Source organism: Nomascus leucogenys, chromosome 4, assembly GCF_006542625.1.
Source record: "Nomascus leucogenys isolate Asia chromosome 4, Asia_NLE_v1, whole genome shotgun sequence".
NCBI classification, from domain to species: Eukaryota; Metazoa; Chordata; class Mammalia; order Primates; family Hylobatidae; genus Nomascus; species Nomascus leucogenys.
The window spans coordinates 147,358,849-147,381,288 of record NC_044384.1 but is presented as its reverse complement, the minus strand read 5'-3'; the positions used below and the strand labels follow the sequence as shown (position 1 = coordinate 147,381,288).

The following is a 22,440-nucleotide window of genomic DNA, read 5'->3' as shown; positions in this document are numbered from 1 at the left end:
CCAATTTTCTAAGTCTCTGGGCCCTGTTGTGGGTTGATAATAGCTCCTACTGCATAGGTTTGTGCATTAGATTCAAACAGAAGCCATCCCTTGCACATAAGCAGTCTTAATCAGGGTTAACTAACAATGAAATTATATATCAGGAACTATTTAGTCAATTGAATCAAAAGTAGAAAAATCTTTAGAGATAATTCAAGTAGAAAAATAAAATGATGCATGCACCACTAAGACCAGCCCTTTTGTTGTTGTTTATGGAGACAGAGTCTTGCTCTGTTGCTCAGGCTAGGGTGCAGTGGTACAATTGTAGCTCCCAGCAGCAGCCCTGACCTCCTGGGTTCAAGAGATCCTTCTGCTCAGCCTCCCAAGTAGCTTAGGGCATGGGCACCACCACGCTCAGCTATTTATTTTTTTAATTTAATTTTTGTAGTGATGGGGATCTCACTGTGTTGTCCAGGCTTGCCTGGAACTCCTGGGCTCAAGCAAATCCTCCCACCTTGGCCTTCCCAGAAGCCCCAGACCTTTAATTAAGCTGTCTTTACTCCATGTTATGATAGCACAACCCAGGCTCTATTTCAAATGTTCAGACAGACACAGCCAGACTCAGTGTTTTCTATGGGGGGGCTCTACCAGAAATTGGGAGGTCCAACTCGAGAGTCCATCATGACCAGCACATTACTGTTATTGAGACAGCCTCCATGGTTTATTGGTTTTGGGGATTGCTAAACTATTACAGTATCATATCATATGCATTTAGTAATATGCTAATATGTTTGCTCTACCAAATGTCAATGAATTTGAGAAGGATTTAGATTTTTACAATTTGTTGTGAACTTTTCATTAAGCCTTTTCCCAAACACTGTGAACTTTTCCTTGAACTATGATATTTAAAGATCCATTTGTAGCAATTTAAGATAATTGGATCTTGTCTTGAAACTTCCGTGCTTGTCAGAAAAACGTTAAATAACAATGAGGTCTGAGTCAAATTCTTCTTGGAGGTTTCAGCGCACCTTCGCCTTCAATCGTAGAGCAGCAAGAACACCTCCCTCTGCTCGTACAGCTGTTTCTATTCTTGAAGCCTCTGTTAAAAATATTCTGGTGACAAAACTATTTTAAGTTTTTAAGTCCCCTAACAAGATTTACTCAATTGTAAAGAAGAAGTAATGGAGCAAAATTTTAGCTTTTCAGTAGCTGAATAACAGAATTTCAGACCCAGAGTTTCCTTGTATGGTAGTAAACTCAATGCATTAATAAAGATAGCAGTAATAACTCGGAAATCTCACCTGATTGAAAGGGGGAAGCCCCGCACTACTAAAAATAGGCTTTGTCATACACCGAAGGGAAAGCCTTATTTTTATGTTCTTTTTCCTCTCAAGTTTCTAAAAATGAATTTCTTAAGTTTGCCTTTTTTTTCATTTCATTAAAAGTGTGTCCATGCTCGCAGTATGCAGTGCTTCCTCTGAACTCTGGGATCAAGTCTTTGCACACAAAAGACACTTTGCTGACAGCATCCAGGATGCACCCGCAATCCCACAGCATCCGGAATGCACCCGCAATCCCACAGCATCCGGAATGCACCCGCAGTCCCACAGCATCCGGAATGCACCCGCAGTCCCACAGCATCCGGAATGCACCCGCAGTCCCACAGCATCCGGAATGCACCCGCAGTCCCACAGCATCCGGAATGCACCCGCAGTCCCACAGCATCCGGAATCGGAATGCACCCGCAGTCCCACAGCATCCGGAATGCACCCGCAGTCCCACAGCATCCGGAATGCACCCGCAGTCCCACAGCATCCGGAACGCCCCGCATCCCACAGCATCCGGAACGCCCGCATCCCACAGCATCCGGAACGCGCCTGCAATCCCACAGCATCCGGAACGCGCCTGCAATCCCACAGCATCCGGAATGCGCCTGCAATCCCACATCCACAGTGTGTTTTCTCACTGTCCCTGGGGATTCCAAGCCACTAACTAGCCTCTGTTCCACAGGAAAGTCTCTTTTTTGTCTTTCCTTCAATTCTATGATTACATTCATGTTGAAATATATCAACTATAAAAAGTTGTATTTTGACATATCAGTTCTCATACCTGTAAGGACAGCACTCCCATCAGAAATATGAATATTACTTGTGAGAGTGATAAATAAACATAAACTCAAAAGTAGGTCTTTTCAAATACATTCTAGCTGAAAAAAAAAAGCCAAATGGACACGCAGACCTCCATGAAGAATAAACAGCTGGCAAGGGAATGTGTGAGCAGGGAGGGGCTCTTTACCATGAATAAAAGGCTCAGTGGACTCACAATGGTTGTTTGCAAATACACGAAGGCACTTTGTATAGATCAGAGTCAGGAATTGTTTTATTAGGCCTAGAGAGATAGAGCCGCCATCAATCACTGGATATAAGTCACATAGGAAGCCTCGCTTAAAGTGAAAATATTCAAACACGAAATCAGGTGTCTCTGGGGCAATGAGCTGTCACTGCAGTTATTTGATGTTAGCTGGGCATTTACTTGTGAGAATATTATCAAGAAAATTCAACTGTAGGTAGTCCTGAGTGATGTCCGAAGTCCACTCCAGCAATGGAATGAAATGACAATGACTACTCTGTGGTTTCCTCGGATACAGATGAAATACATCTGCTGATAAACACAGGCTCCCATAAGTTTAATGATCAATCCAGGCCTGCCTCTAGTAACAAACAGGAGATCTTCAAAAACCAGCCCAGAGACAGACAGCCCAGAATTTAGGCCATGTTCTTTGAATATCTACATTATTACAAAATTCCAGTGTAGTTCACTGAGACACTGTGTGTCTATAAAATTAAAATTACAAAAATAATTTTTTGTGATTCATAGATTTCTGTGATAAATGTTTTTCTTTTTAAATATGTACATTAAGTCAAAGAATAAATGAATGTAATAAGAAAAGAATAAGAGCCTTCTACTTGTATAAAGACTTTGTGCTAGGAAGGTGTGTAGGCATCTCTAGAGATTAAATTTTAATTTTCTATTGTTTCTTGTAGGACAGGACTGCAGAGCTCACTGTTTAAGGGTAAGACTATGGTCTCCTGTCCAGTCACTCATAGAGACCCGGGTTTTTCTCTAGGGACATACTAAAATAGACACAATAAAATAGGAGTTAGAATAGCACAAACCCTTCAAAAAGTGGTGAATTTCTCAGCTGATTTCACAGTTGTTATGAATGTGATTAGTAGATGATCAAGGCTCCCCTCTTCATCCGGAGCTAACTAGACAAACAGAAAGGGAAATTCTAACATTTCCAGCTCCTAAGCAAATAAGTAACTGAAAACGATTACGTTCTGGGAGATCTTACGAGCAGGGCCACTCTAAGATGAACCCTGAGGAGTCAAAAAAAAGGAAAATGCCTGCGCACCAATGACTTGGGTGATGCTACACTTGAAGATTCTGTTGGTCCTGATCCAATAGAACGTAGAGAGTGACACTGTCATTCTTCCGTGAAGAAGGTACCAGTGTGGAAAATTCGCCTTACAAAAATGTGTCATGTTCGTTACTTTTAATTAAGAAATTAAATTACGTTTTAATTTCCTGGGGTTTATCACACACTTATTTAATAGTAAATTATACTATTACCAGAATTCATGGTGTGTTGTGTGTGTGTGTGTGTTGGCAAAGTAAGAAATGTGAGAGATAAATGTAATTTAAGCATAGCACGAAATTAAAATGTGTTACAGCAACAATGAAGTAATGTGTTTATTGATTTTTTTTTTCTTGTAGATCCCACAAAATAATGTTTACATTTTAAGTTTTTTTGGGGGGGTGTTGGGGACAGAGTATTGCTCTGTCGCCCAGGCTACATTGCAGTGGCGTGACCTCAGCTCACTGCAACCGCCACCTCCCGGGTTCAAGCGAATCTCCCGCCTCGGCCTCCCAAGTAGCTGGGATTACAGGCGCACGCCACCACCCCCGGCTAATTTTTTTTTTTTTTTTTTTTTTTTTTTTGAGACGGAGTCTCGCTCTGTCGCCCAGGCTGGAGTGCAGTGGCGCGATCTCGGCTCACGGCAAGCTCCGCCTCCCGGGTTCACGCCATTCTCCTGCCTCACCCTCTCCAAGTAACTGGGACTACAGGCGCCCGCCACCACGCCCGGCTAATTTTTTTGTATTTTTAGTAGAGACGGGGTTTCATCGTGGTCTCGATCTCCTGACCTCGTGATCCGCCCACCTCGGCCTCCCAAAGTGCTGGGATTACAAGCGTGAGCCACCGTGCCCGGCCTAATTTTTTGTATTTTTTAGTAGAGACAGGGTTTTGCCACATTGACCAGGCTGGTCTCAAACTCCTGACCTCAGGTGATCCACTCACCTTGGCCTCCCAAATTGTTGGGATTATAGGCATGAGCCACTACGCCTAGCTTACATTTTAAGTTTTTAACAATTGTGTTTTTCACTTTCTTTTTGGGGGAATAAAGTTTTAAAGGTGGTGTAATTCTCACCACTACATTGCCTGTGTTTTAAAGGTGGTGTAATTCTCACCACTACATTGCCTGTGTTTTCTCTGATATTATTAAGCGACTTTCAAGTGAGTAGATGGTTATCATATTGAGGAACTCAATATTTGTCCCAAGTAAATAAAATCAATAATATTGAATATTGCACTAAAGCTGGTTGTGAACAATATATAGATAATGACACTAGTACTCATGAAAACCCATGTTGGAGGGAAACACAAGACAACTGTTGTTTGTACTGTTCCCTCCACTGCTTTGTGTACTGCCTGCCTGTGCCTTAGATACACGGGCCCTAAAACCGTGTATTTTGTGGTGTTATTCTGAAATAGCTCTTCTAAAAATGGGATCCAAGAACTCCTGGACATCTCTGATATTCTTTTAGCGGTCAACAAGCATCTCCCTTTCCAATGACTACACTACCAACCGTCAATATATTTTATTTTACATATCTCCACCAAAACAACAAGCCTTTGACAAAGTTAGTGCAGAAGTTGCTGAGAATCCAGCCACCTGTATTAAGCCACACATTAAGGGGCTTTGAAAAATTTTAAAATGATGACATTCTTCACTTTAATTTTTGCTTTGTTTGAAAATGAATCCTTATTATTCATAAAAATGTGTTATGTGAGCATGTAATTGACATGTTACTTTAAATTAATACACATGTAAAATTGTATCTGTTTTAGTGTAAATAAATTAACAAATGAATATTTTAAAATAATAATAGTTTTTAATGCATGATATAGTTATAAAAAGGTCTTTGGGGTCTAGTAGTAGGCAGAATTCGAAGGTGGTCCCTATGTGTCCCACCCCTGAGTCGAGACATCTCCTCAAATCCTCTCCCCTTGAGTGAGGGCAGAACTCTGAATACGTTAGGAGTCAGCTGACTTTGAGTTAATAAAAAATGAGATGATCTGGATGGGAACAGCCCCGTGAGGGGAGCCCTTATTAGGGACTAAGTCCTTCCTGAAGTCAGAGAGATTGGACTCGGGAGAGGGCCTGGTGGGGTGGGGGACACAGGGCCAGGAGTTTAGTATTTCCCCATCATCAGCAGCAATAACATAAGGCCCTCAGCCACACGCCACAAGGGCATGAACTCTGCCCAGAAGCCAGGTTTGGGAAGCTGACCTGAACCTCACTGGACCTCAGTGGATCCCACTGGACCTCACTGGACCTCACTGGAGCCCACTGGGCTTGACTGGACCTCACTGGACCTCAATGGACTCACTGGACCTCACTGGACTTCACTGGACTTCACTGGACCTCACTGGATCTCACTGGACTTCACTGGACCTCACTGGACCTCACTGGACCTCAATGGACTCACTGGACCTCAGTGGACTCACTGGACCTCACTGGACCTCAATGGACCTCACTGGGCCTCACTGGACCTCACTGGACCTCAGTGGACTCACTGGACCTCAATGGACTCACTGGACCTCACTGGACCTCAGTGGACTCACTGGACCTCAATGGACTCACTGGACCTCACTGGACCTCAATGGACCTCACTGGGCCTCCAGCCCTGTCAACACCATGAACTCAGCCCTCTGAGACAGTAGAGTGGATGATCCGTCCAAAATGTGCCAGGTATCTGAGCCCAGAAGCTGGGCTGTAGTGAATCTGTGTTATCATGAGGCCCTTAGCATGTGGTGACTGGTTATGCAGCAATCAATAACTAACACAGGTCCTCAAATTTTAAAAATTAAAATTTTAAGAAAACCCCTGATAATAGTTGCTTTCAAAGAGGCTGGGCTATCCCTTCCATAGAGGGTCTGCTGAATGACCTTGGTAGAGGGGTTTCTAGACTTCTGTACTCTGATGTCATTTCCAAAACACTGAGGCAAGAGAGAAAAAGAGGAGAAAGAGGCCATTACGGCTTGTAAATTTTAGCAAGCATCCCAATTTAAACAAAAAGTCACGCACTATGACATCTAAGATGGCACACCTATGCTCCAAAAAGAGAAAAAAAGATTGACAAGCCCTGTATTAGCACAATTAAAAAAAATTTTTTAATTTTTTAAATATACATAGTAGATATAAGAATAAATTGACAATATCAATATCAGGCCTTTTGGGGAAAAAAAAAGAGAAGCAGAAAATTTCACTTTGGTCACAAAAGTAACAACACACTCCATGTCAACTTTCCCCAGCTCACCGACCATACGCACAGCACACTGCATTCCCTGGAGTGGATTTGGTTCTCTGACACCATTTTCCACCAGAAGATACCAGGGCTTTTTGGAGAACAATGTGTTTGGGTAAGAAAAATTTCAGATAACCATAGAACATCCTGTTTTTATGAGAAAACAAGGACCATTTCAGAGATGTTAGAGGGACCAAACGAAAAAGCTGCGTGAAAGGAACTCCCCCGGCCAAAGTGTCACAACCTGAGCTACAAACATTAATAAAATCTTTTTTTTTTAATCAACAATGATTTCAGCTGGAATCCAGTGACTCTGGAAAATGCCACATGTCCACGATGACATTCAAGAGACAGATAGCAAAGTGTGATAGAACAGCTCGTGCCCAGCTTGCAAGTCAGCAAGCAGCTGACAATTCAGAAAACAAATGTGTGGCCCGAGACAACAAGACATGCGATGATGAATGATGTGTGGGGGTTGTGACTGGACTGCACTCCGTGTCAGAAACACCAGAATACGGTAGATAAAACCAGAGGCAGGAAAACAGACTTTCCAGAATTTCAGAAGCTGGAAGCAGAAACACTGGTCAAGGACAGCAGAGCTCTAACTTTGCTTTCTTTCCCAAGATGAGGTTAACGCCTTGCTACTAATGAGTTTAGTTCAGGAATGAGGTATTTGTTAACATTCCCTTAAATAGAAAGCTATCCATTGTATGTGAAAATTCTTCGGGAATGCTGAGCTGTGAGCATGGAAAATTGCCGCGCAGCAAATACCATTTGGCATGGCCCTGCTCTGGGCAGACAGGGACACCGTAGCTGGGCATCCCTGGGAAATTAGGGAGACAAGAAAAGGCTGTACTGGGTTGTTGCAGCCGCAGAAGCCTTGTGTAAAACCCCACCTGGAAAAAGTTAATCAGTGTCTGTGTTTAAGATCCTATTTCTGGTTTGAAATTGACAAAATGATGTTGGCGGGAAGAGTCTAAAATAGGCAAAAGGTTAGTGTTCCTGACTCCTTCTATTCTCTCCTTACCGGTGCTAATGCCGGAATCTCCAGGTGACAAAATCTGTGCATGACTGGCAAGAATGTTGGGAAGGGGGGCATTTCCTAAGGGGCAAAGGTGTGATAAAGAGGAAGGGCTCTGCAAACTCAGTGACCAGGTCATTAACCATCCAAACCAGGACACTGTTCAGAGTGACAAGCAGTCATTAATAAACACCTGGAAAACAGGCTTCAGGCAGGGCTATCTTGGAGAAACAGGGACCATGTTCATTACGATTATGAAAGCTTTGAGCTCCGGGAGGCCAGCAGTCCTTCCTGATTTATCTTTGTGTTCCTGGTGAAGAGCTTGTGGTATGTGTTTCATTAATGTTTGTTCTATTAAAAGTTGAATTAAAATTATTATCAAAGACAGTTAAACATTCATGCTTTCATCTTTTTCATTTTTTATTCTGATGTATTCTTACTAATCTGTGTATTGTATAAATTGTACACTATTCTAACTACTTGTTTTTATGCATAATAATTTTCTGTGAACAATCAAGTAAAGATTGTATACCAGATACATCTGAATCAGAGGGCTCTGAACAATACTAGCGTTGCTGTATTTTTCTATTTATCCATATTTAATGTGAAACTCCCTGAAAGCTTTAACTGCTTATCTTGTACCTAAGAGAATAATCATCTCCCTTGTGAAGACAGTCATTATTTGAGAACACAATATCTTCAAAATTAATACTATTTCCCAAGATCCTAATTAGAACTCTTGAATAGGCTGTCTATGGCCTAAGAGTTATCTTTTTACACATAGGTTTGTATTTGTCTTTGAGCTGATTTGAAATACAGTTGGAAAAATACAATTATTTACAAGGAAAAGACAACATCAAATGCCTAATCCAGCAGCAATGTGGTTTAAGTATGTCACATGACAATACATATTCACACTGTAACGAAAACACAGACCATTTGTTCTTTTGATCTATAAGACTATGGTAGACGATAGCTCCACTAGAGAAGCTCACCGTTGACAGAAGTCATCTAGAATAATCTAGGATGCCGTGTCTTTCAGGGGTGTCTCCCTCATCACTTACCTCGACAGCTTGGCCTCTCATCTCCTATGTTCCACGTACCATTGGCCTGGCACTGCACAAGCCTCCGGCCCTCTAAGTAGTAACCAGGACTGCAGCTCAGCAATACTTGAGCTCCGTACTCATTCAAGGATCCTGAAACCAGCCTCCAGATGACATGTTCTGAGAGCTGAGCTTCAATGCTGGGGCAAGGGACCGCTGGAAGAGAAACACACATCACATCATCATTTTTCTTTTTTGGAAAAGATCAGACCGTGCTTGCTTTGAATGGTAAGACCTTGCTATATGAAACTGATCTTGTTCGGCAAAGTCGATGCCATTACATATTATCTCAGTGTTTCTCTACCACCCACATAGACATATGAGAACGATCCCATATGTAAAATGCATTCAATTGCCTCATTACAGATGTCCCGGGAAGTCTGCAGTCAGACTGAACTGTAAAGGGGGTAAATCACTTCCACAAAAGTATACCGCTCACTGGAGTTGATGAAAATTTTCATGAGGGTAATGAGCATATGCAAATAACAATCTTACATATAATTTTTCTCAATATCCTTGGAGGAAGTTGGAATAGTAATTCTGTAATTGCAAACCAGCTGGGACACTAATTTTCAGAAAATCAGATGCCCTCATTTCTTCAAACCTATGAAACATGCATATATAATATATCTATATATCAATGAATGTAGAAACACACAGAAATACACAGGTATACTGCACTAATACTGTTCAGAAAAACGTTCAACAAGTCTTAAAGGAGACCATCTATTCATATCCTTAGAAAAGGGCCTAGAATATAGCAGTTACTTAAGAAAGAGTAGTAACAATCGTAACAGTGACAGCAACAGTAGTAGTAATAGTTTACTCTTACCAGGGCAGACGTCAAGGACTTTGTAAATATACTGAAAATATATGCAAAGTCTGAGTTGTACGTGGGTATATATTCTTTGAAAAGTGCAAGATGATTTAAAATAAATTACAGAAAATTAGAAACCAGAACCATTTCCCTAATTATGAGGCTTTGATAGCTATCATTCATTACAATCAACCACCAAGAAAATTGATCAAATTGATTAATTTATTGAGTTGGGAAGAATTAACTGGAGAGACTATAGCTTTTTTCAGAATCATAGTGTTATATTTTAAATTCTTTTTTTGTGTGTGTGACAAAGTCTCGCTCTCTCTCTCCCAGGCTGCCAGGCTGGAGGGCAGTGGCACGATCTCGGCTCACTGCAACTTCTACCTCCTGGGTTCAAGCGATTCTCCTGCCTCAGCCTCCCAAGTAGCTGGGACTATGGGGATACAGATGTCCGCCACCACGCCCAGCTAATTTTTGTGTTTTTAGTAGAAATGGGGTTTCACCACGTGGGCCAGGCTGGTCTAGAACTCCTGACCTCAAGTGATCCACCCACCGTGGCCTCCCAAAGTGCTGGGATTACAGGCATCAGCCACTGCACCCAGCCTATATTCAAATTCTATACAAGTTTATTGTAATTGAGTCAGGCATAACCAAAATGTTACAAAAATCTTGATTAGTCTTTTCTCAGTAATTTACAAGTGCTTTGTAAAAATACACTGAAAAATGTAGGTCTTTTTGATATTATCACAACAGTAACAATGAAGTTTAAAATGTGAAGAAAAATTGCTAATTTAAAAGTAATCCTTAGGTTTATTTCCCTCAAATATTTTTTTAGGTTGAAGCAATTATTCTAAATTTATATGAAGATTCAAATGTTTAACCCAATGATAAAAATAATACTTCTCTCCAGCCAAAATACTCTTTGAATTCCTAGCAAAACTGTTTCTGAAAAGTCCTTAAAAGCTTTAGCCTCATAAATTTATAACTCAACTTGAATCTGACTGCATATTTCAAATAAAATGCATTTAATTTCACCAAAAAACATGCTTCTAGAATTGTTTCTAATAACCTGAACTATCTTTTACAAACTTTATTTCTGCCAAGAATGACTCAACTTTGTTCTTTCTTTTTTTGTTTGTTGTTTCCTTGTTGTTTTATATAGACAAGGTCTCGTTATATGGCCCAGGCTGGTCCTGAAGGCTTGGATCAAGTGATCCTCATGCTCAGCCTCCCAAAGTGCTGGGATTACAGGTACGAGCCACTGCACCCAGCCAAAAATTCCAATTTGGTTCACATAACAGAATCAACAATTTTTTGGGCTGACACCATCTACAGTATCAATTTCCAAATTCTTCATGATGATCTCTTTCTTCATGAAAATGGTATTTGGTTCGGTTTGTAATTATCTTAGGCTAGTTGGATTATTTGCTCACATCTCTTTTTCTTTTTTTTTTTTTTGGATATGCTATAGCCTCATTTGTTGTAAACACTGTCTTTTTACAATTTTTTTAGTATACTGTCTGACAAATTAGACACTATATGTGTGTATGTGTGTGTGTGTATATATATATAAAATATAATTATATGTGTGTATGCTTTGAAAAATAGCCTGCCAAGAAAATATATTGCCACAACAAAAAGAAAGAGAGGAAATAAACGTGTATGAGCGGAAATTAAGAGTAAAAAGAAAAGTGAGGACTGAAATAAATATTAATATTAAAGTATATCCTGTCCTTTGTTAACTGAAGGATGAGAGTTGAAGATTGGAGATTTCCAGAAACTTGTGCAAACTATCATTTTATTTAATATTTTTAAAAAATGATAGGTACAGAACATACAAAAAAAATTGAGTTTGAATACTCTATGATGTAATTTGAGAGGAGAAATCCCAAATAATATAAACTAAGAGGATGCCAGACCATTTTCCCTAAGGAGTGGTAGAAAAGGTCCAGTCTTTGTCAGTTGCGTCTCCATGCACCCCAGCGTTCATACAAAAACAGTGCCAACAGCCCCCATGGAATGGTGGGCCCTGATTTGCTGTGGTCAATAAGGCTGTCACAAAGAATGTCCTTTATCTTGGTCCAATAAAATAATGTGGCAAAAATCTGATAACAGAACTGTGACTCTTGTGAGAGGATATTGAATTCAAATAAAAACAGAACATTTTACAACCCCCAAACACCTACCCCAGTCTACTGATTCACATGCCTGTACGTAGTTTCTAGTCACTGACATCAGAAGCCTGAAAACCGTGTCTTCCTGCACTCCCTGTCACACACACTCCCACAAAGGTGTCTACACTCAACCTCCCCTAACTCACTACGTTTTCTCCTGTTCTGTGCATCCTCAACCTCTACCTTACTTCAGAGTCAAATGCTTAGTTTTGGTGCAAAATTTCACTTGCACACCCTTAAAAGAATATTTTTAAAAAACATTAATCTCTTTATACACACTTCATTAAAAATCTAAAATTTTCCTCATAAGTTTAAGTCATTGACATTACCAGTATATGACAGGCAAATTATGATAAAAGTGCCCTTAAATAAAATACCACTTTTACTCAAGTCCAAGAGAACAATACTACAGCAACTTTATACTTCCGAATATTCATTTAAAAGAAACCCAACAAATTTATTTCATTCCTTGTTCTCTTTCAACTATTACTTCTAGGCTACAATTTCTACCAAAAAATCATATCTTAAGATATTTTATTTTGAAAGTTCTTTATGAATAATCTATAACACTTATCTGTAGCAAACTTCAATTTTTAAATTTCCTGTGACCACACGGTTTCACAGTGAAAACATTCTCTTTGATTTAGGTGTAAATTTCCTATCAATATACCATTGATTGAATAAACACTATGATAAAATTATTGATAATCTATGTTCAACACAAAAGTAATATTTTATTGGTAAGACACCAACTGATGCTATAGATAAGGCATTTTCGTTGTTCATGCATTACAGATTGTCAGAAAGCGACAAGCTTTAGTATCAATTGTATTGCTGTTGTGGACTTCAGATCTCAAGAAAAGCAGTGTGTTAAAATAAATTTGGCTCACTGAGAATGACGGTTAACACGGGAACAGAAAACCAAACACCGCATGTTCTCATTTATAAGTGGGAGTTGAAAAATGAGAACACATGGACACAGGGAGGGGAACAACACACACCAGGGCCTGTCGGCAGGTAAGCGACAAGGGGAGGGAGAGCATTAGGACAAATACTTAAACCACGCAGGATTTAAAACCTAGATGACGGGTTGGTGGGTGCAGCAAACCACCATGGCACATGTATACCTATGGAACAAACCTGCACGTTCTGCACATGACTCCCAGAACTTAAAGTAAAATAAAAATAAGTAAATAAATCAATGTGGCTTCGAGTTGCCTTTGTACTTTGAATTCCTACACAGTGAACTGCGACCTCACTCAGTACATAACAAACTGCAACGCGACTCAAGAGGATGTTCTGTAACAAGTAACTGAGTCTCAGCTAATCACAGCAGCCTTGCTTCAGCCCATCACAGGCCCCCGACTAGGCAGACCACGCCCTAGTCGGGCAGGTGCCCCGAGGTGGCTCCTCCAGCTGCCTCCCCATGTCCCTTCCTTTTTCTATCAGTGCTACTGCCCACATTGCTGGGTGGAGCTCTCTGCACCTTTCCTGGATTTGAATGCTGCCTGATTGATACATCTATTTACTCAAATAAACTCTGCTAAATTTCATGTGTCGAAAGTTTTCTCTTAACAGGTAGAAGAAAAATAGTTGGAATGAAGAAAAAGATTTGACGTGGTTTCTGGCTGATGAAATCGCCCATGGTTTTTGGTCCTTTTTTAACCGTTTTCCACAGTTTCCAGGTTTTCTATATATTACTAACGGTCAGGGAAAAAGGCAACCAAGAGATCAAAGGGACTTAGCAGTAGTGGCCTGATAGGCACAGACATCATTTTACAGTTAGGCTGAAAAACTGAAAGCTGAGAGGACTTTATTTGTTTACAAGAAAAACTGGAAATAGTTAAACTAAGTCCCAAAGAAAAAATCTTCTGTCTTGAGGTACAAATATACATGTACACAAACACATACACATTATAAACACATAAACACATATAAATATATATACATATGTAATTTATATGTATATATAAATTTTAATATATATCTACCACACATAAATGCAAAAGGTTATAAAAATCAATGCATAATAGTTGAACAAGGGATTATTTAGGAAGACTACGAAGCTTCTGTTATATTCTTAATTTGTTATTTCTTCCCACAATATCATACTTAGAGAGGAAAAAGTGAAAAGAGAGCAAAAATATAGCCTATAGGGACATTTTCATTTCATGACATTAAACATTATAGATTAAGGGAATAAGATAAAACTGAGAAATATGGAGGATGGTAGAACACATGAAGCTGAAGTTAAGAACTGGAGCAAAAATGTGAGCCGAACATCACAGAAGGCAAAGCGTGAGCCAGGGGCACTGGGGAGAAGGGGAAGGAGGGCCTCGGAAACGGCTTTCTACTGGGCTCTCATTTCTGCCCAGGGACGGCCCTAACACTCAAAGGCAGCTGCAGTGAGTACGTACACCTCCCCTAAGACTTGAGACAAAGTGGAGCTACAGTCAGGAGGCAACACGAAACAGCCTGAGTACCTCTGTACTGACATTTTCAAAGAAAACACTTGCTTCTTTCTAACAAAAATATCTTAGGTAGAGCTCTCCTGGGCTGTTGCCTGTACCTGCCAGCACTCCCCAGTGCCCCACCATCATAGGCAGATACTGCAGAGCGCGGCTGCTCCCAGGACGTGCACCTGTTTAAAGAGCTCTTTTCACATTGTGTATGTAATTGTGTACATAATTTTACTGTAAACGGATTCTCACTCACGACACTGAGACAGAAAAGGACGGTATCACTATTATTTGTATTTATTTGCAAGTTACAGAGGAGCAAGGAAGCCCAGGCTCACCCTAACCAAGCCAGAATTTCCATCTGTGGCTCTCACATCATGTTGCGTTTCTGGCTTGTCACTTTCTCTGAACACTAGAAACAGTACGGGAAAATTTGATTTATTCTACAAATGACTAAAATGAGTAACTCCAAGCAGAGTTTCAAGAATTGAATCAACAAGAGCTCCAAACACAGTAGCATACAGGTATCAGATGAATAACAAACTCCTTGAATGTTTTAAAATTTTGGTCAACCTGGAAAAATGTAGCAAAATAAAGTGTTTTGCTAATATAAATTTTATAAATCAATATTTTTAACAATTATAAGTCAATAAATTGCCAGGTCAAGTTTTGTAAAATTAAATATGTTTTCGTAAACATAAGCGTTTAGCTGGCATGACAGACGTTGTTCGACTTGCCAGTTTACCTTATATTCCTTCTTTTTTATTTTTAAGGAAATACAGGCTCCTTTCTATTACCTTATAGAGGTATAAAGGAATAATTTTCTTCAATTTTCACAAATTCAGGAGAACATTTACCGGAGATGATTTCAAAATATTTGACATGGTTAATACCGTTGACTATTTTGATATGGTTGACACATTTTTGTACTAAAAACCTTAAATTATGCTTCCCAAATCAGATCAGTTGAAAGCATAAACAATATATAGTCCTGTGCACAAGACAAATTTCCCTGACTTGTGAGTGTTTCAGCAACAACACAAAATACTTTCCATTTTACTTAAGAAATATCAGCTTTTAATTTTGCCCTGAGTAATTCTGATTTATTATAGACTCATTCAGCAAGTGACAGGATAGAAGAATAACCATTGCTTTAAGATATTCAGACAAGGGAAGTGAGATTACCATAAATAAAGCCCTTTGCCCTTCTCTCTCAAAAATTTCAGAAACTTACAAATCTTCTGTGATATTCTAATCAGCCCCTAGATTCTGTATGCAATTGTTTTGTTTTGTTTCTTAACAGAGAAGTTTCCCCTATCACACTCAGTGTGGGTATGCGCTTCTTATAACAAACTTTAGTTCAAGCACATTTAATGAGATTTATAAAAATATGATTAGACGTCATTGGAATAAACTGATTTAATCAACCTCACAACTGTTCCTCATACACACAACTAAAGCAAAGTGTGCAGTCTATCATTAACAACCTATGCTTACTGGACACACGAGAGAAAAACTGGTTTTAGTTCTCATACCTTAGAAGCCTAAATAACAAGATAACTTTGGTTTGGGAAAAAAATGCATATAAAGTTTTTGGGGAAAACTAGGATACTAAGACCTTTTAAATGTCTTTCATACCACCCAATTTCAACAATGCTGTCTAAAAAAAACCCGTCCACCAAGACAAAATCAAGAACATGGGATTCTTTTCTTTTTGGCTTTTAGAAAATTATTTCAATAGTTTTTGGAATACAACTGTTTTCGGTTACATGGATAAGTAATTTAGTGGTGATTTCTGAGATTTTAGTGCACCTGTCATCCAAGCAGTGTGCACTGCATCCAATATGTAGTCTTTTATCCCTCACCAGTCTGCCTATCATCCGCTTGAGTCCCCAGAGTCCATTCTATCATTCTTCTGCCTTTGCATCCTTATAGATTAGCTCCCACTTAAAAGTGAGAACATAACGATATTTGGTTTTCCATTCCTGAGTTACTTCACTTAGAATAATGGCCTCCAGCTCCATCCAAGTCACTGCACAAGACATTATTTCGTTCCTTTTTTTTTTTTTTAAGACAGAGTCTCGGTCTGTCGCCCGGGCTGGAGTGCAGTGGTGGAATCTTGGCTCACTGCAAGCTCCGCCTCCCGGGTTCACGCCATTCTCCTGCCTCAGCCGCCCGAGTAGCTGGGACTACAGGTGCCCACCACCACGCCCGGCTAATTTTTTGTATATTTAGTAGAGATGGGGTTTCACGGTGTTAGCCAGGATGGTCTCAATCTTCTCACATCATGATCCGCCGGCCTTGACCTCCCTATACCACACTTTCTTTGTCCACTCATTGGTTGATGGGCACTGTGTGGGATTCATATCTTTGCTATTGCAAATTGTACTGCTATAAACATGCGTGTGCATGTGTCTTTTCCACAGAGTGACTTCTCTTCCTTTGGGTAGATGCCCCGTAGTAGGACTGCTGGACCGGATGGTAAGAGGATATGGGATTCTTAAGGACAAAAGATGTTTTTGGATTTTTGCTTTACCCTTAGAGCTTAACCAAATGATTACCAAATGAGTTATTTAGAATAAGAGTAGATGACCAATTAATAGAGTTTTAAAGTTAACTTCTAGGAAGTAATTTATGGGCTCACCTGAGAGTGACTAGCTTTTTAGAAACATTAGACAAAAAGGTCTCAAGGCGTTAAGTTCTAGCTTCTCCTTCCCCAAGATTTCCGATTGAATCTGGACCTTCATAACACTGTCATATTCTTAGGGTTTCGAATAACCAGACTTTTCCTTATTCCTGCCCCAACTGTCTTTTCCATTTGTGAAGTTTCTAAAACCTTCAGAAAATCAGACATCTATATTTCTCTGGCCCGGCTTTCTTATTTTTTATCCTATGCTTATTTTAAAATAAATATATTTGAGCAGACTTAGATCCTGGAATATTTAAATAACTAACTATAGCCATGTTAAGTAAATATTATTCCAATGCTATTGGTAGCCTAAAGGCAAACCACCCATGGAATCTGATCTCAGCAAGACAAGACCAATACTGAATTCACCTCATCCAGTTAGTGATACCACCAAATAGGCCTTTGAAGTTTTTGCAACTTTATAACCTAAGTTCAATATCAAAGCTACTTTTTAAATGTCATGAAATGCCTGATATTTTAATTGCATAAAATGAGTCTAATCCAAGCCCTGGAAAGGATTTTGAAAAATAGTATGACTAATCCAAGTATAGATTTAAAGTAAAAAATCTTAGTGTTTCATTCTTTCACTTATTGGGCTTACTTGTAAAAGCAATACATAGCATTTATATTGCTGCTGGCTCTCTTTGAAAAGATTGTTTCCTCATTTACTTCTAAAACGCTCCTTAAAGTTTTTCTTGTGGTTATTTGTTTTGTTTTTATTTGCACGTTATAAGGTTTCACATGTTGCCTGCTCTTCGAGGTCACAGTTTTAGCACGCATTGCATATAACACTGAACTGGATATTAGACAATTCCTCAAATTAAGAATATCCTTAGAGCTCTTTGCTGAAAAAAATTCGCTTAAGTATTCTTTCCTAATTGCTCTAATTATAAAATTTTTTCTTAAAATATTTTAAATAAGAATATATCCACACACTCAAGAGTAATTTGTTGATTATGATGAAGACGACCTTAAACCGTAATGCTATTAAGGATTTGGCATAGTTAGTGCCATGAGAACCCAGCCAGAGACACACAGAGGCTTAAACTTCATCACGGAGACAAGGCATCAAAACCAGGAGTTGGCATCTGAGCTGGCGACTATATAGGGTAGGTAAACTGATAAGAAATTCTACATGAATAGATGGCGACAAGCTGACTAGGTCAACGCTTGAGTACTTTGGATGTTGGCCAGAAGAGATCTAGAGGGAAAGTAACCCAGGCAGCAGAGTGGGAGCAAAGGGTACTTAGAGAAAGTGGGTGGTTGGCCATTGCTGTAAACACCGTGTGAGGGAGGCAGACACGGGAAGCTGAATTATAAGAAGGTATATTCCTAGATTCCTGCAGAGTGAAGGGCCCTGAATTTTCAACTTCTAACTTTCTCAGCCCACAAAATCTGACTCCAGTGCCTGAAACCATTTTTTGACCCTTCCTTCCTTTTTCTCTTCCTTTCTTCCTTCCTTTCCTCCTTCCTTCCTTCCTTCTTTCCTTCCTTCCCTCCCTTTCCTTTCCTTTCTTCCTTCCTTCCCCCTTCCCTTCCCTTCCCTTCCTTCCCTGTCTTCCTCCATCCCTTCCTTCCCTCCCTCCTTTCTTCCTTTCCTCCCTCCTTTCTTCATTTCCCCCTTCCCTCCCTCCTTCCTTTCCTCCTTCCTTCCCATTCCTTCCTTTCCTCCTTCCTTCTTTCATTTCTTCCTTCCTTCCCTTCCTCCCTCCTTCGTTCCTTCCTTCTTTCCTTCCTTCCTTCTTCCTTCTTTTCCTCCTTATTTTCTTCCTCATACGTTATGACAATAAACTTCCACCACCTGTACTAACCTGAGGAGGCATTTTCCATTTCTTGAGATTACAAGCCCTAAATGACCTAGTGTGCATTTTAGAACCTTTAAGAAATGTGGATTCAGAAAGGCATTTCATATGCCTAAAGTCTTTCAAAATATTTTCCTGTCTATAGCAACATAGCCTTAAAACCCAGAGATTAGAGTTAATTTAAGGAGATTGCCTTTAAAAATTAAGGTCGTTTAGCACTGATATATGCTTTGCCAAATACCAGCATTCATATTAGATTTGCCATCCCCAGTATCAAACCAAACATGTGTTCCTCTTCTAAAAATTAATCTGGCTTGAATAAACATAGCCATAGCATGGAATTCTCTTAAAAGAAGGGTAGTTTCCAAGCAGGTTTCGCTGAGAATCCAGAAAGTGACTCCAACCTCAGAGATGTCCTTAGACCACTGAGGGGTGAAAAGGAGTCTCCTATGGACTGGTCCAGGTGGCTCTCCTCTCTCTCACCTCTACTTCTCCTCCTCCTATTTCAGAGGGAGAAGTCAGGCCCAAGAATTTGGGGAAGATGGAAAGATTGAAATAAGAAAAGAACATTCAAATTTTATGTTCTGTTTATTTCCTCATTTCTAATATTGCCACCAAAATGTTAATGCAGCCAAATACTCCCATCAAAAATATTAACTTCACCTGGCTACTATTAAGTAATATATGGCTTGGAGAAGCTTTAGTTTCTCAAATGGATTTTAACTCTTATTGAGTGAAAGGGAAAATCAAGGTGTAGATAGCATACATACATTGAAATATATATATATATATATAAACATATATATGTATATACAAAATGATTACAAATTGAAATATATATATAAACATATAAACATATATATGTATATACAAAATGACAACAAATTGGGCCAGGCACGGTGGCTCATGTCTGTAATGCCAGCACTTTGGGAGGCCGAGGCAGGAGGATCACGAGGTCAGGAGGTCGGGACCAGCCTGGCCAACATGATGAAACCCCTTCTCTACTAAAAATACAAAAATTAGCTGGGCATGTGGCATGTGCCTGTAGTCCCAGCCACTCAGGAGGCTGAGGCAGGAGAATCACTTGAACCCGAGAGACGGAGGTTAGAGCGAGTTGAGATCGTGCCACTGTACTCCAGCCTGGGTGGCAGAGTGAGACTCCAGTTCAAAATAATAATAACAGGCAAGGACTTCATGTCTAAAACACCAAAAGCAATGGCAACAAAAGCCAAAATTGACAAATGGGATCTAATTAAACTAAAGAGCTTCTGCACAGCAAAAGAAACTACCATCAGAGTGAACAGGCAACCTACAGAATGGGAGAAAATTTTTGCAACCTACTCATCTGACAAAGGGCTAATATCCAGAATCTACAATGAACTCAAACAAATTTACAAGAGAAAAACAAACAACCCCATCAAAAAGTGGGCGACGGACATGAACAAGCACTTCTCAAAAGAAGACATTTATGCAGCCAAAAAACACATGAAAAAATGCTCATCATCACTGTCCATCAGAGAAATGCAAATCAAAACGACAGTGAGATACCATCTCACACCAGTTAGAATGGCCATCATCAAAATAATAATAATAATATTATAAATTAATAGACGATTTGAATATTTTGTCGAAAATAATCTGTTAGAATATTTCTGAGTAATATTTTCATACAAAACACTTAACGGAAACCGTTCGCAGCATCATGAACATTTTAAAACGTGCTGAATGTTTCTACAGAAGTTCTAGTGTCATACTTTTGTTTCCTTTTCTCTGCCTAAAATTGCAAAGCATTTTTCTTCATATCAGTAAATTATGAATACTTCTGTACAAGAAATAATAATTTTCTTAACCAAGATGAAAATGGCTGAGCAGAACTTAAAAGCATTAGAGAGCTCCTGAAAATTTTGAATTACATGAAATTGATATCGTTCAACACTTTTGGACTTAATAAAAAGGAAATTTTACAGGGTTAAAGAAAATGATTTAGAAAATTCTCAAATGAATATTATTTTAACAGTTAAATATCTATGTACTATGGAGCAAAAATATATCCCTTAAAATGCATTTTTTCATGTTTTCTTTTCAGCATTATATTAATATAGAACAAGCAAATTCTTCTATTTTATATGTATTACTTGTTCTCCGATCCCAAACAAAAAGAATCCCAGGTAATATCATAAATATGCTTGAAAAGATGCTAACATGAAAATACACACCTTGAAAATCTTTTTCTAGCAACATTTAAATTTTTTCTAGGCATAATATTATACATAGCATCAGGTTATTTCTTTTTCTTTTGAAATGCCAATGTAAGTGTTGGCTGTGTAGAAATATTTTTGGTTGTTACATGCTTGTACCATTTCAAAGAAAATAGCACCACATCTTTCTGTAGAGATATGTATTTTAAAAACTCATAGATAGAAATATGTGCTAATATTCCCATCTTTACTCAAGTATAGGTTTAGAACTGTTATATGAAAGATAAGGATGCCAATCTACTGATATTTTATAAACCGATAAACTCGATAGTTCAACGTAGCACAGCGTTTTTGCCAGCCTGTGACAGCCTCTTTCTGGCAGCCATCAAATGGTGGTAAACCCATCTAGCCGACAGCCTGTGGGTGTAAAGTGCTTTAAAGCAGTACAGTACGATCACGCAAACATTATGCTCATTTCTAAAATGCCTTTTGACATCACGGTCCTCTTGGTTTCCGAATACGTTAGTGATTACTGTCCACCCTTCATCTCTGTGAAACATCAGCTCCAGAAGGCACATAAGCCGGAACAACTTTGTGCGGACTCCCATGCCACTGGGAATCCAAGCCTCCCTCGTCATCACGCAATGGTTTCCAGCACCTGCCAACTCTGTTCCCAGGCCACCCAGGCAGGAGGGTGATGGGGACAATTCTCCAGGGGTCTCTCGTGCATCTGGTTAGCTAAGGTACCAAACTGACCTTTTGGCCTGAACTATTTCTTCCAAGCACGTAGCAAACAGCCTCGGAACAGAGAGGTGGATATGTACCTCCCATCTAGTACAGAGACGTTTCCTTTTATCACCTTAATAGGTATTTTCTAAACGTATTTATCATCTGCACACGATGATGATGCATTTAGATTAGGTGGGGATGGGACCTTTCTTTGACTTTGTAAACCTACTTATGGGAATCCCCTGTCAAAGCACAGCTGAAAGCCGGACAGGCACTTTATGCTAGTTCCACGTGGGTAACCTTGTGGGTGAGCATCAAAGGACCATCTTCAGTGCTGACTCCATCATGGACCAACTGAGCAACCTTGGGAAAGGTACTCAAGCTCCCATCTATACTCTGGGCATGATAGCAGTACTTCATAGGTTTGTTATAAGAGCTCGAAGATTTAACTCATGCAAAATGATTAAAACAGTTCCTGGTACTCATAGACATAACCTTAGTTTTTCTACATTAAGTTATTTATAGAGCGTATAAACCTAGTGCTAGATATGACCTAGTACTGTAGGTTTTTATGTACTATACAGTAGTATATGTACTATATGCACTATAGTACTATATGTACATATAAACCTACAGGACTAGGCCACTATAGTGATTATATATAGTATATATAGTGGTATATACAGTGATATATATATATAGTAATATATATATAGATTATATAGTACCACAGGTCACTATAGTGATAGGTTTATATGACCTATAAATGCTAGAGATGACTAGACGTAACTAGTGATATAAACCTATCACTAGAT

At 39.3% G+C, this 22,440-nt stretch overlaps 1 protein-coding gene across 1 annotated transcript in view; it reads right to left on the bottom strand.

Annotated features, from left to right (window-relative positions):
* The window catches only part of CSMD1 (CUB and Sushi multiple domains 1), a 2,090,842-nt gene that overhangs the window by 83,005 nt on the left and 1,985,397 nt on the right, over window positions 1-22,440 (bottom strand). Inside the window, exon 51 of the mRNA XM_003271406.4 lies at window positions 8,716-8,910. Within this exon, the coding sequence (XP_003271454.2) occupies window positions 8,716-8,910 (195 nt within the window). The remainder of the gene's footprint in view (window positions 1-8,715; window positions 8,911-22,440) is intronic.